This window comes from Liolophura sinensis, chromosome 4, assembly GCF_032854445.1.
Source record: "Liolophura sinensis isolate JHLJ2023 chromosome 4, CUHK_Ljap_v2, whole genome shotgun sequence".
In the NCBI taxonomy this organism is placed as follows: Eukaryota; Metazoa; Mollusca; class Polyplacophora; order Chitonida; family Chitonidae; genus Liolophura; species Liolophura sinensis.
Genome location: NC_088298.1, coordinates 8633842 through 8649522, shown reverse-complemented (window position 1 = coordinate 8649522; position 15681 = coordinate 8633842). Strand labels below are relative to the sequence as shown.

The 15681-nt window shown below is 39.7% G+C and overlaps 1 protein-coding gene across 1 annotated transcript in view; it reads left to right on the top strand.

Annotated features, from left to right (window-relative positions):
* LOC135464377 (uncharacterized) overlaps window positions 1–15681 on the top strand; it is a 54958-nt gene continuing 39277 nt past the window's right edge. The window contains exons 1-6 of the mRNA XM_064741802.1: window positions 1–18; window positions 1872–2008; window positions 5832–5949; window positions 6854–6961; window positions 8534–8663; window positions 9892–10737. Coding sequence (XP_064597872.1) covers window positions 1953–2008; window positions 5832–5949; window positions 6854–6961; window positions 8534–8663; window positions 9892–10737 — 1258 coding nt within the window. The 5' untranslated portion in view covers window positions 1–18; window positions 1872–1952. The remainder of the gene's footprint in view (window positions 19–1871; window positions 2009–5831; window positions 5950–6853; window positions 6962–8533; window positions 8664–9891; window positions 10738–15681) is intronic.

Here is a 15681-nt window from a genome sequence, read left to right as displayed (position 1 = left end):
GTTGTTTCACGGAAATATGTAGGTATCCTTGAAGGGTTTTAAATTTCAAAAATGCGTGATTCAAGTTGTCATTGATGCGAATTTCTGTAACACTCTGTATTCATAACACGTCTTTAATTCGGTACTAAGAAATTGTTGGTATCTTACGATACAGCGGAATTATTGGCACAAATTGCCGACAAAATCCCGCAGCATGCTGCTGTGTTGAGAGTTGTCTGTTTTTGGAAACGAAAGTTCGCAACCCCGAAACACATGTACGACGATTACTTCTAATGAATCCTTAACGTTTTATTTCCACAACACCAAGGAAACGAGATGAAAAATGCTACAACTAAGTACAGTGAACAAAAGTGATGATTTTATCTTCCTTATGACCTAATTTCTAATGATCTACGATAAAAACAGGGGTGTTTTTACCCTGAGGTTAGCTCCGGTTTGGAGTTCATTCTGATATAAACTTAAAGTGTGGTGACCCTAATTGTGAAAAATTAGAGCTATGGCACGAGGCCTACATGTAGAGAAGTAAAATCTGAATTATTAGATTCAGGCTATGTGTATTCAGAACTGCTGGCAACAGGCACTTCAATCTCATAAGGCTGCAGCAAGCAGATGGTGAGGTAAAAGATAACATGGGATTCCAGACGTGTGGTAGCAGGCCTCAACTTTTAAGACCTGCTGTCTCCCATAGTGCATACACTGTGAAGACTTTGCTCACAAAGTGCCTTCACAACAGCTCATGGCAAACTCCTCAAACTGCATGCTCCGTGCGGTGTGAGGGGTTTGTTTTCTGAGAAAAAGGCGTCAAATAACATGGGAGTGAAAACTATGATCCAAGGGGGTGAAAACAGAAAATGCATTGCTTATCTGATTGGGTGCCAGAACATCTACGATTCTTAATTTTTGAAATCCTCATTACATGACCCATATTAACTAATTGTCAAATACAACTGGGGTGAAGCCCAGACTTATTTATGTGTTTTTGGGATAGTTGCTTAACACCACATTCAAGAATGTTTGGCAAGTTACTGACAAAGTTTCTGATTCACCACAATTAATGTGGTTTAAATATTGCGCACAACACATGCTGTAATTCTTCACCCTTTTCACATATTTGCAAGCTGTTTAATCAAGTATATTCTGAAGCCATTATTTTTTGTAGACTGATAAATTTACACATTTTGTGACACCCTGAAAATTGGCTAATCCAAAAAATGTAGTTTAGTCTCTGAAATGAATTTTAAAATGTGCATAGATGGCATTGAAAGTTGCTCTTTCATATAAACTAAAAAGGTTGAGGAATTAGAGTATTCTTATTAAACCATAATAATTCATTCTTCTTACCACGTGACGTGCTGTGATGAGCATATTCAACCTTTTACAGAGCTCTTAAGCAACCTTCCACATGAAAACTTAAAAGGGATACAAGTTGTAAAAATTCTGATTGCGCCCCGCATAAAGTTTTACATCCTATAAATCTTGTCAGCACTGGTTACATAAATGCATTCTAGTTGCCTAGCAGTTTGTTTTTATTTTGGTGTAGGCTTAAAAAGACAGATGTAGCCCGTTTGTGTATAATAAAGCTAAGAATGTTGATCATTGAAACTGCTGGAAGTAGCCAATTATTGTGACATACTGCTAGCTTTTTTGCATTGTAATTTTTTTTTCAGTTGTAGTATTATTTTTGCTCCTGTGAACTTCAGATATTGTTAAACATTATCTGTTTAAAACTGTCTTTTTTTAAAATATCTTGTACAGGTTTATGTATTCAGTAACAGTGCTGATGGACATATATAAATGACATTAATAAGGAGGCGAAAAGCAGTTTAATTCAGCAATGAATAATTTCCAATTTTGTGTTTGGTTACTTTCAGAAAGTTGTTGGTGTTGAGGCATGATGTCGTGAACTGTGGAACTATAAAGTGGATAAAGTGGAAACTTTGATAGTAGATATCATGTGGACAGGGATTGGTCTAGCCATATTGGCAGTGACCATATGTTTTTCAGGGAGGTAAGACGTGCATTCATAGTTAGTCCATTGTTATGGTGAATGTTACATTGCCATGGATGTTACGTTGCCATGGACATTACGTTGCCGTGGACATTATGTTACCATGCATGTTACCTTTGCGACTGCTTTGTAAAACAAGACCCAATCAAATAAATTTATTCATAAATAAACTATAACAGGCTGTATTAATGTTGGCTAACATGTGTACAATATTGTACTGTCTCACTGGAGCACCATGCCTATGACACTGGACACAAGACAGGACACCAAGCACGACACCAAATATGACATCAGACCTGATGTCCCACCCATTCAGGGTCTGCTCGTGAACTGATATTGGGCACATCAGTACCTACATGTAACTAGCCTATTTTCTGTTGAGCACTAAATTAGGAAGTGCATGTACATGCATAGGGATGTACTAATACCAAAATTCCCAGTCTGCCAGTTTGAATTCTTCTAAAATTCAGGACAGATAATTGCAATGTTAAAAGTAGAATATTACATTTCTTTACCAGCCTTTTGGAAAAGTATGAGTATGTTGTTCATTAGATGGTCTAACCATGTGAGGAAAAAGCAGGTCAGTATTCCTGCTAGAATTACATATACAGGGTGGAGGAAAAGTCTGGATCCATAGGCAGTTGTGCTTTACGCTTACAAACCAAGGACATGACAAGCACTAAAAGATAGCATCACACAAGAAATTGCAACCATAAGAGTGAATAACTCTGTGCTTCGAAATGTGCAAGGATCATGTGTGTCCCGAGTAAGAAAAAGTTTGGGGGAAGGAAGGTGGAAGTCAGTTCGAACACTTATTGTAAACTGTAAATTGTTGTATAGTAAATTTGCCTATGGGTCCAGACTTTTGCTCCACCCTGTATATTGGCTAAAATGAGCACACCAGGTATCCCAAATTTTACAAGAAATGGAGCAGTCTGACTCTTAACTTTGAAGTAAAGACCTTAAAAAGTGACAGAAGGATTATTTTTTATTTTGGAGATTTTTTTTCTAACTGTGTAAAATGGCTTTAAAACTTCTGATTCTACAGTGGTCCACAGTGACCCAGAGAGTATTGTCAGTGACCCAGAGGGTATCCACAGGGTGACCCAGTGGGTATCGTAACGTCCATATGTTTTACTTGAAATTGTTTAGATCTATGTATGTATGGGTTTTGAAAAATGGAATCTAGTAGACTGTGTGTTGTGTGTAAGTGGCAAAAGCCTGATGTCACTGCTCCGGGTATGGTCTATACAGGCAACGTAGTATCCACAAACATGATGTCACTGCTCCAGGTATGGTCTATACAGGCAGCTGTAGGATCCAGAAACCTGATGTCACTGGTCCAGGTATGGTCTATACAGGCAACTGTAGGATCGAAAAACCTGATGTCACTGCTCCGGGTATGGTCTATACAGGCAACTGTAGGATCGAAAAACCTGATGTCACTGCTCAAGGTATGGTCTATGCAGGCAACTGTAGGATCCAAAAACCTGATGTCACTGGTCCAGGTATGGTCTATACAGGCAACTGTAGGATCCAGAAACCTGATGTCACTGGTCCAGGTTTGGTCTATACAGGCAACTGTAGGATCCAAAAACCTGATGTCACTGCTCAAGGTATGGTCTATACAGGCATCTGTAGGATCCAGAAACCTGATGTCACTGGTTCAGGTATGGTCTAGAAAGGTAACTGTAGGATCCAGAAACCTGAGGTCACTGGTTCAGGTAGGATCCAGAAACCTTAGATCACTGCTCCAGATATGGTCTAGAAAGGCAGCTGTAGGATCCAGAAACCTGATATCACTGCTCCAGGTATGGTCTAGAAATTCAACTGTAGGATCCAAATATCTGATGTCACTGGTCCAGGTATGGTCTAGAAAGGCAGCTGTAGGATCCAGAAACCTGATATCACTGCTCCAGGTATGGTCTAGAAAGGCAACTGTAGGATCCATAAACCTGTTGGCACTGGTTCAGGTATGGTCTAGAAACGCAACTGTAGGATCCAAAAACCTGTTGTCACTGGTTCAGGTATGGTCTAGAAAGGCAACTGTAGGATCCAAAAATCTAATATCACTGGTTCCAGTATAGTCTAGAAAGGCATCTGTAGGATCCATAAACCTGAGATCACTGCTCCAGGTATAGTCTAGAAAGGCAACTGTAGGATCCAAAAACCTGTTGTCACTACTCCAGATATTGTATAGAAAGGCAACTGGAGGATTCTAAAACCTTATGTCACTTTTTCCAGTATAGTCTAGTAAGGCAACTGTAGGATCCAAAGACCTGATGTCACTGGTTCCAATATAGTCTAGAATGGGAACTCTAGAATCCAAAGTTTCAAATGCATTTTAAAAAAAAATCAAAAAAATCTTTAAAAGTAAATCAGACTGTTTTGATAAATAGTGTTTTAATCATCTTGCATCTGATATATTTACATAACCTTATTGTTTCCTTTGCCCCTTACAATTTACAAGAAGGATTGAGTGATATGGATCAAAATATTGTTATCCATTAATTGGTCTCCTAAACAAGCCACAGTGGCTTTTCAGATGGTATTAAATGTATTCGTTGCATTGAAACTCTACATTACAAGATGTGTTCCCATTCGCAGTAACTTGTAGCAAATACAGGGAGAAAACTCAAAATGCCTGGAAGTAGAAAGTGTTCATTTAAATTGTTGCTGTTTTATTAGCTGTAGAAACAGCTTGAGCCTACAGCTGTAAAGGGTGCTGCTCACAAAAGTCTCCTCCTGCCTTCAGTCTCCTGTACCTCTGCTGAAGGAGCTTACGAATCTGATAGAGATGGCTACATAATTCAGAATGACCAATGGAAATGTCTCTGTCATTAAGAGGTGTTATTCTTGCATATCAGGAACTTAATTCAATACATGCCTAATTTTAGCAGATTCGTTGATGGGGATCAAGTTTTGGGAGATTTTTGTGGGCCATCATCGATCCCAGATATTGCTGAAGTAGTTTTTATTTCACAAGAGCTGCAAGACTCGGAATTCAACTTCTTTGACTCTTTGTGAGTTAATGGTGAAGGTGCACATCCACTTTGAACAATGAAAATGTGTTCTTGTTTGCAAACGTATCTTGGTTATGCAAGCGTGGTTTACGCCACTTTTCACTTGTATGAGAAACCCAGGTCTCTTTCAAAAGAACATGGAATCTGTAGATTTGAACGGTCTGTGGTGGAAAGAGTATGTTCGTGACTGGGCATCAGTTTTGCTGTGTTAATGCAAATGTGGCTAAATGAAATGCAGTGTGAATGGTACATTGTAACAAGGCTGTGAAGGCATGTTTTGAAAGTGTTCTAGAACTGTTCAGAAGTAAAAGTTTTTGCCATGTTTCATGTTTCACCTGATGTTATGTTACAAAGTATTTAGTACTAAAGACTTTTTATCGACCATTAAGTGTTGATCTAAATCGTAAATCTTTTGAACCATGTTGTAAGTTTTGATCTGTAAGCCATCTTTCATATAATTCCAAAATTCATCCCTATGCTTCACAAAGATGGGAGGCTTCCTTGGCCTAGTGGTTGGTATGCTAGCCCTGCAGGTTTAAATAAGATCATTCCACCTGTGTGATCACTGGGAGTTCCAAGTCCAGCTCATCCTGACTACCTCACCAGTCAGGTGTGCGAAGGTCTTCCAGCAAGCTGTGGATGGTCAGGCTTAGCCTGGCTGTTGTATTCTTCAGTATGGCATACCAATCAAATAAATAAATAAATAAATATGTTCAAACTGAAGTACATGCGTGTTGGTGATTAATTTCTTCTGTTGTTATAGAAGAGATATGTTTCAGACTTAATTCTGCCTGTTTCAGCTTTTCTCAGGATATTGATGACATCATCCAGTTTGATGACGATGAAGATAGGGATACTCAGAACCCTTTAGATGAGCAAGATGATAATGTTATTCACCTTGGAGAACTCCAAAAAGTGGTGAGATACAGAAAATGAGTTTTGCCACGTACCTGCAGAGGAGTTTCCTGGTTTCCAGTTTATGTATATTCCCAACTTAATCTGAAGACATATATTTCTATGTAAAATATATCTGTTTTACATGCAAATATATGACAGTGGCTAGAGCATCCACCTTGAAGTCAGGAGACCTGGGATCAAATCCGGGTCAAGTCATACCAAAGACTTTAGAAATAATACTTGTTGATGCCTCGCTTGGTGCTGAGCATTTAGAGGTCGGAGCAAGGAAGCATGACCAGTTGGCCCGGGGTCAGTACAATGTGACTGGGTGGGGTTTCATGTCTGGTGTCGTGTAAAAACGTGTAAATATGCATCCATATCCGTATAAGTTTTCCTGAACTTAAAGTTTAAAAGGCAGACCCATTTGTTTTTTTTGATGCTGCTTAACTGAGATATCACGAAGTATGAAAAATTGTGCACATTATGGCTATTTCCATGGGCCCATGCTATTTCTATAACACAAGAACGAACCTATTTCCTCTGACGTCACTTGGGGTTTATTTTGCCTTTTAGCCTTATGAGTGTTGGATGTGAGTGTGGGGTATGAGTGATGCGATATTGAGTTTCCTGTTTCTCTAATCTGGTGTATTCCATGGCCTCATAAGAAGTCTGGATTAAAGATGATTTTCAGAGTTACCAGAACTAAATACATGTAGATGTGGTTGTTTAGGCATTTTTCCTCCAAAATAACTTACATTATATAATATATTATTTGTTGTCTTTTCTTTTTCATATTGGTTTTTCATTTTTGCCAGAATATGTCTTCCCACATTATACATGTTTATGAGACACTTTTCTTTTCCTTGTGCATGTACGAGTTTAAAAATTTGAGTGAGCATTGAGAGTTTTTTTTTACATTTGACAGAAATGGAAAGAGTCACTAAGGAAGTATGATCAAAACAAAGATGGTAAACTGTCTGGAGATGAACTCCTGGTGGCCTATCCTGAGATACAGTCTCTAATGGAAAGCGATGTAAGTCACCAATCATGTCAGTGTGATGACAGGTTCAATCCCAGCTTCCGGCCGTACGTGGGAAGGTCTGGCAGCAACCTGCGGAATGTTGTGGGTTTCCCCCGGGCTCTGCCCGCTTTCCACCTACCATTATGCTGGCGGCCGTCGAATAAGTGAAATATTCTTGAGTACGGCGTAAAACACCAATCAAACAAACAAAGAAATCAAACCCAGCTCTGGCTGCTGCTTCTGGACTTTTGAGTCAGGAGATTTAGTTAATCGTCAAGGTGCAGTTGTTCCCTGAAAGCTAGAATTTTTGTCAAGTATGTTTTTCTGGAGGGGAAATTTAAGCAATCAGTAAATGTTTTTCAGTGAGAAAGAAAAAAAATACTTCTTAAAGACAGAGAAGTTAACAAGGAAGAGTAAGGAAAGTAAATGAAGATAAATTGAGTTTCCGATTTCACACTGTTAAAAAGAAATTGTTAATAAATGAGCCTCTACCTGCATCTGAGCAAACATAGCAAATATCCAATAATTGTGCTCGTGCTTTTTTTGTGTTTTTTTTTGATACCAAAGAACCAAACAGGTGAAATTTGACTTAATACCAGGGCCCTGTTGTTCAAAACTGGTTTAATACTTAATGTCAGATTTAACTTAAAGCCAAGTGTTCAGTTTTATACTTTATAGTCTTTAAAAAAAAATTGCGTACAGGTTTGTTAAATTTGAACTAAAACTGCTGCTCTTATACTTTGACTTTAAAGAACTGCATTGTCTGCTGAGTTTGGCTAGAATTTTATATGCCTTAATACCAGAATTAACCAATACACTTTCGAACAACTGGGCCCAGGTGTTGGCAGTGACACAAACGATAAGAGTTTATGTGTTACCATTCAAAGAGTCGTATAACTTTTTCGTACTTTAGAACCATAGTACATGTAGGAGTCTTACATTTATGGAAAAGGAAAATGTAGTAGTTGAACTGTAACATCATATATTATTATGAAACATGTCCTATGTATGTGAAATTTTTTGGAGTAGGGCGTAAAACACCAGTCAAATAACTACATAAATGTAATAAAACATCCAATAACATCAGTGAAATAATTAGAGAGGCTATACCTGAGATTTTTGTCAAAAATCTGTATTCTCTATTAACACAAATCACATTTTGTGTAATAACTAACAATAGCACAACATATTTGCCGGTCAGTAAATATCAGACTTGTATCTATGCTATTTATAGAGTAAAACTGATCCTGAAGTTCGAAAAAGTTATAACGCGATTCGCTTTTTGGAGGAGCTGAAGTACCAACTGTGAACAGTAACAGTGCACAGACAACACTGTTATAATGGGTTATTCTAAAACAAAAGCTTCTCCCGCCATAATGCTGGCCGCAGTGGAAGAAGTGAAATATTCTAGAGTACAGCGTAAAACTCCAATCAAATAAATAAATAAATGAATAAAATAGTTTCAAAATCCAAATGGATTTGCGCTGATCGCTTTGTTGCCCAAAATCTGCGGTATAGCCTGTTTAAGTAAATTCTTTTTATGTCCTTAGCATCGTGATCAGTGCAATATTCGTTTTGTTTCAGGACAACGATCCGTTGTGGTGGTTTACCCCAAATACCGGCATGGTGGTTGCCGTGGTGATCGGTATTGTCACTCTTGGCTGTGCTCTCTTCAAAATGAGACACTGGATGTCTTCACAAGATGAGGAAAGATGTAAGTATGTTGAATAAGTTGAAGTCAAAGCTCAACTGAGGTACATCGATTTTTCTACTGAGATACATCGATTTGCCTACTGAGATACATCGATTTGCATACTGATTTCATTTCAGTCAATCGCCGAGAATGTTGCTTGCGTCTTTCCAACATTATTGAAAACTGTTCGCTTTGTTCGTATCTATTCTAATCTTGTACGTAATATACTGTGCTAATTCTTGGGTTTGTGTTGAACGTTGATTTGGGAATTGGCTTTATTCTCCAGGAACGTCCGTTTTAATTGACGGCTGGTATACGAATGTTTGGTTTGACGGCTGGTATACGAATGTCTGGTTTGACGACTGGTATACGAATGTCTGGTTTGACGGCTAGTATACGAATGTCTGGTTTGACGGCAGGTATACGAAGGTCTGGTTTAACGGCTGGTATACGAATGTTTGGTTTGACGGCTAGTGTACGAATGTCTGGTTTGACGGCTAGTATACGAATGTCTGGTTTGACGGCTAGTATACGAATGTCTGCTTTGACGGCTAGTATACGAATGTCTGGTTTGACGCCTAGAATCAGATTGTTGAAATTTTGAATGATTTATTGAAGAGGGAGTTTTGAAGTTTCCCCTTCATTCTGCCCGGTTTTCGTCCCCTTCATTTTGTCCAGTTTCCTTCCCGGTAAAGATGTTTGTTATATAATTGAAAAATTGTTAAGTATATGCATGGCATTGAACATTATGTATGATAAATTAAGACTATTGACCAGCTGGCCAACAAACTGCGGATAGTTGTTGGTTTTCCTCGGGCACTGTTCCGTTTCCTCCCACCATAATGCTGGCCGCTGTTGGATAAGTGAAGCATTCTTCATTACGGCGTAAACTGCCAGTCAGGTAAATTTTATCTCTTGTCTCATAATCCATAGTACCTTGGTGAGAAGTCAGTAGTGAACGGCACTCTTGGGTTTGGTTGGCAAAGTCTTATGTTTGTTGAAGACAACATGTCCTCCACCAATATGGCCGATGTGGCGTTAAGCCATAATCACTCATTCCACCAACATGGGGTTGGTAAGTAACTTGTTAAAGGTTGTTGGCTTCAGCTGGGCACCACAGTTTCCTTGACATCCGTAAAACTTATTGTAGCTCATATCCCATAAGTGAATTTTTTTTAGTATGGCGTTGAACAACAATCGAATTAGTAAATAAATGATTAATAAAACCAATCCTCCTTCCATTCTTCAGCTACGCAGCACGAGATGAACAGGCAAGAGTGGTTAAACAGGCTTGAAGGTAACCGAAGAAATCCTCAGCGAAGAAGTGATGGGGGAGACGGAAGCGGGGACCAAGACTTAGGTGAAAGTAGTGACGAAAACGAAAGGCAGCATCGTATGGAAATGTCATGTTCAAGCTCTCCTAAAGATTCCTCATTGACAGAGGAGTTCTCTGATTCGGCCACGGGAATGCCGGAGGACGAAAACTCCAGCAAACTCCAGAAGCGGAAACCGGAAGTGACGCGCGATATTGTCACTTCCAAAATGGCGCGTTATCAGCAGTTGTCGGCCGTGCGGCGTCACCCAGGTAACCAGTCCCCGAAAGCTGAGACTCGCGTTTTTCAGCAGCTTTTACCAGATGAGGACGACGTCGACGAAATGTCAGGCGACGAAATTGTGGGGAAAACTCGCAAACGACGCCAAAAAGACACCGGTTTGCCTGCAGATTTGCAAGAAAAGGTTGCTCGTGATGGTGATGATGCTACGAGTGAATGTGAACGTGGAAATAAATTTGAAGAGGAAGTTTCTACGGATAAAATAGACAAAAGTTCGACAGAAAAGAATGACGAGATTCCTGCGGGAATGAAGGACAGAGTTTCCTTAGAGGTGAAGAAAACGGGGGATTGTAAGGATATGAACGAAAGTATTCGAACTGAGGAAAAAGAAGACAGCGACTTTGAAGAACTTTATTTGGTTTCGTCACCGTTAAAGGAAAAATCAGGCGGTGTTTCAACAGAGGTATTGGACGATTCTTCTGAACCAAAGACAGTTTCGTCTGAGTCCAGTGGCTTTTTGTCAGAGTCGAAGGATTTTTCTGGTAAATCTAAGACTGAGTCTCAGTGATCGTGACTGGACATTTGTTTGTTGCAACATTGTGTTCATCAAGCTTTGAGGAAAAAATCATGAAAACAGAAAAAAAGTGAAAATCTGACAGAAAACGTAAAAAAATTATTACAAAATTGTGACATTTTAGTGTAATTTATGTAGTGTTTAGAGTTGTGTCGAATCTAAGTGAAGAACCATTCGTTTTCATTTTCTGTAAAATGTTCATAATTTTATTTCGCATGTCTCATTTGAAATTTTTGACTAATAAACACAATGTTTGTACTCTTCAAAAGTCTGAATCGATCACTCAGCTCTGATATTTTAGTTATGGATGTGAAATTTTAATTTAGATCTCTATAGTCTTCCATGTTGGTCAGAATTATGCGAATACGCTCTGGAATTGAAGAGGTTTGTCAAGTACCTGGCCAAGGGCGTTGGTTTGCTCGCTCCATCTGGTTTGCTCCACACAAGAAACTTTCGTAAACATGAATGAAATAAATGTGCAAATTATAATCACAAGATAAGATACTTGGAACCACTTGTCAGTGGTACACATGTGTCTTTAGGAAAGAAGTTTTTCAGGTATATAGTATATCGGATGAAGGTTTACTCTGGGCAATGCGACCCGCTGCACCCATGCATAAGGGGGGAAAAATCATCCTGACTGAATACCTTGTTAAAATGCAGTTCTGTTAAGTCTTACGCTCCGTGATGTAGTCTTTCATGTTCAAGAGGAGACAGGAGTTTGAAATGACAACCTTAAGATTGAAACTTGAAGCAGCTGTGTCAGATGCGAAGAGCGTTGTAATAGGAGAGCTTCATAAACCTGTGCAGGTACCCAACCAAATCTTACAGTATGTCCAGCGTCAGATGTGCTTAAAGCAGATTGATACAGAAAACCCTACAGAGTTTGGTTACTACACAGTTGGAAAAAGCCAGGTGATAAGGAGGCAACGCTAAACGGTTTGAAGACCAATGGAAAGGGCTTTGTTGCGATCAAGCATTAAAATGTAAACACAAAAGCGTTTGTTTCCTATACAATTTGAAAAAAGACTTTGTCTCAATCGAGCAGCAAAAGAGACAACGCCAATAGGGTTTGAAGAACATACAATTTGAAAAAGGTTTTTCGCTGTCAAGCATTAAATCTGGCAATACTAACAGGTTTGATGACGATACAATTTGAAAATTGTTTGTCGCGGTGAAGCATTAAATTGGGCAATACTGAAGGGTTTGATGGCGATACAATTTGAAAAAGGCGTTGTCTCGGCTATACATGAATGCAGAGAAATCGTATGCAGTTTGAAAAACGCTTCAAAACAGTGAACACTAAAAGTGTTTTATGACTATACAATTTGAAAAAAAAAACCTTGTCGTGGCCAAACATTATTTAATCAGACAACGCTAAAGCGATTGATTAGCATAACATTTAAAAAAAAGGCCTTGTCGCGGTCAAACATTAAAGCAGGCAACACTGAAAGGGTTTCTTGACGATGGAATTTGAAGAAAGCCTTGTGGTCGCCAAGTGTTAAAACTGGCAACGGGAAAAGGGCTCATTGAAATTGCAATCTGAAGAAAGCCTTGTCGCGGCCAATCATTATAACAGACACTAGGGTTTGTTAACAGTACATTGTGAAGAAGGCCTTTTCGCAGCCAGGTTTTAAAGCAGGCAACGCTGTAGGGTTTGTTGACAGTGCAATTTGAAAAAGGCCAAGCATTTATGTAGATAAGACCAAATGTTTATTTGATTGCATAATATTTCAGCCTGAGTGTAATCACATAGTACGATGCATGAAAGCTTGTCGTGTATTAGAATATTCGGAAACCTCCGTGGCCGTGGCAGTGGTTAGCACGGCAACGCTGCGGAATGACCGAGGAGCCTCTTACTAATGCAATCGCTGTGAGTTCAAGTCGAGCTCATGCTTCCTCTTGCTAGGGAGGTCTTCCAGCAATCTGCGGATGGTCGTGGGTTTCCCCAGTGCTCCGCCCAGTTTCCTCCCACCCTAATGATGACCGCCATCATGTATGTGAAATATTCTTGAGTACGGCGTAAAACACCAGTCAAATAAATAAATAAAATACTGTGCTGACATACTAGTATGTGAAGGAGCCTGGTACAGCAGCACCCGATGGTATTTATTTATTTATTTGATTGGTGTTTTACGCCGTCCTCAAGCATATTTCACTTATACGACGGCGGCCAGCATTATGGTGGGTGGAAACCGGGAAACCCACGACCATCCGCAGGTTGCTGCCAGACCTTCCCACTTACGGCCGGAGAGGAAGCCAGCATGAGCTGGACTTGAACTCACAGCGACGGCATTGGTGAGAGGCTCCTGGGTCATTACGCTGCGCTAGCGCGCTAACCGACTGAGCCACGGAGGCCCCCACCCGATGGTAGATCAAGAGTTAATATTTGCTCGTCTGGCCGATGTTGACAGCAGTTGACATTGTGTGTGGTCGAGAAGGCATGGCAGCAGGTATGTTAGGATATTAGCGATACCCAGTCTGCGTCTCTCACAACAGAACTGTGTTTAGGACTGTACTCAGTCGTTGGAGGGTGTTGAGACCTGAGATAATGACATTTCAAACTTCAGTTAACCCGATAGTGCCAGCAGTGTTAGGGGATGGGATCAGTACGTTGGCTGTTGTAATCTCGAATGAAGAAACGTTTGACAAGCATCAAAATATACATTTCTTCGTAGAGGTATCAGCATCTCTTTCTGTACTGAAACAGAGATGCAGCAGCTAGATGTTCAAAGGGCTGTGATGCAGAGAAGACTAGACAGAATTTGCAGTTACATTTACATATAAATACCTTGAATCTAGGCGACAAAACAAACATTCGTATACAAGCCGTCGGCCAAGAATGAACGTCCCAGTGCAATAATCCCTAGGCCAATGTACCCAAAACGACTTTTGCTCAACACAAACCACCAAAGAACTAAGAAAGTATATGAAGTATGAAATCGGAGTCATGCAAAGAAAACAGTGTACAGTTTTCAACGATGATGGAACGACGTAATAAATGCTCGAGGCAGATGAAGTTCATTGCGACATTCCTTGATAAGCGGGAATAGGTTTTAACAACACGTTCGAGGCTGGAGACACAATACAAAAATGTAGAAAGTTGCGAAAGGGTCATTTGTGGTTTCAATCTATGTGACTTTTGTATGTAACTTTTATGTTTTCTTTTTACTCAACAGACTTTGTGTTAAAACTATCAGATTATTTTATTGTGTATAAGTGTACATATCGTATATTAGTATTATGCTACAAAAACCGAATATATTCTAGCATCACTCAAGCAACAGACTTTCTGTTGAAATTAAGAGATTCTCTTATTGAGTGTACGCGCACATATACCGTCTTATAACACGGTACTATGCTATTAAAACCGAATCTACTCCATTACCACTCATGCAACTGAACAGACTTTCTGTTAGAACCAACAAGTTATTTTACTGAGTGTACGCGTACATATACAGCCCAGTAATACAATATTATGCTTTAATAACAGACTATTCTAGCATCGCTCATGCATCAGACTTTCTGTTACCGGACCGGATAGCACAGTTGGTAGAGCGTCCGCTTCGGGATCCAGGATCAATCCTTGATCGAGTAACACCTAAGACTTTAAAAGAGGAAGTTGTAACTTCCTCACTTGGCGTTCAGCATGAAGGGGATAGTGCGGGAAGCAGCACTAGATAAAAGAGCGGTGGAAACCCGTCCTGCTGCAAGGAGGCACATTACACGTACATGCACCCTAAGGATTCCTTCATTGTCATATGACTGAAAAATTGTGGAGTACGACGTTAAACCCCAAGCACTCACTCACTCACTCACTCAGACTTTCTGTTAAAATTAAGGTATTAATTTTTTGAGTGTATACGTGCATTTTTTTTTTGTACACGCTGGCGGCTTCCTTGTGGTGTATTGCGACACAAACATTCCTGTCGCTCGTCAGACCATCTCCGGGTCATTCTAGGGACGTGTACACGTAGGCTATATGTATCTTCACCACACGATTCCCGTCATTCGGGAATTAATTAATTCATTAATTGATAAGCGATTCTTAGAGTTTACTGTAGTTTTAATCACAGAATATTGTCCCAGCGGAGCTTGTCTAACGATACAAACGGTAAGTTCTCATTTCAGTACTTTTTGTTGCTTCAAGGGGTTTATAAGAGTAATGCATTGGGATGCTGAGATAGTCGGAAGCATCGTAGCGTTGTTGTCGTAACGAACAGTTTGACGTACATGTTTACAGCTAGGTATTTACGGCTTATGATCCGTCACGCTAGAACAAACACACATTTCATGTGTGTGAAATGTAGTTTATGTGCTCTGGGCCATAGAGTTACCGTACCCGCACCTCCAACTTCTTATTCGATGTACATTCAATCTCAGGAGACGGGTAACCAGAGCGCAAGAAACCAGCCCCGTCTACAATAACAATTGAATGGTAGTTGTCCCCCAATGATGTGTGTATTTTGGATAAGATATTTTACATGCAGTTTAATTTTCCTTTGTATGTATTTATTTCGTTTTGATTATGACGTCAGAATCGAAGTAAATAAATAAATAAACTTCTCGAGAGTGTTGGTAATTGTAAACTACTTGATCAAGCTGCGTAAGTCCGTCTGATTGTTACTACATATACAAACTGAAAATCTTCTCCAGGTGTTCGTTGCATGGTCTTCAGCGACCTGCGGAAGGTCGTGGGTTTCCCCTGGGATTTGTAGGCTTTCCTCCCGGCATAATGCTGGCTGTCGTGATATAAGTGAAATATCCCCGAGTACAGGATTAACATGAATCAAATAAAAAAATAAATAAATACAAAATAAAAAGAATGAGCCCAAGGAGAAAGCCTTGGGGATACGCCTGCACATGCTTAACGTTGGGCGGCAGCACCTCATGCGGCGTTATACACAGCAAA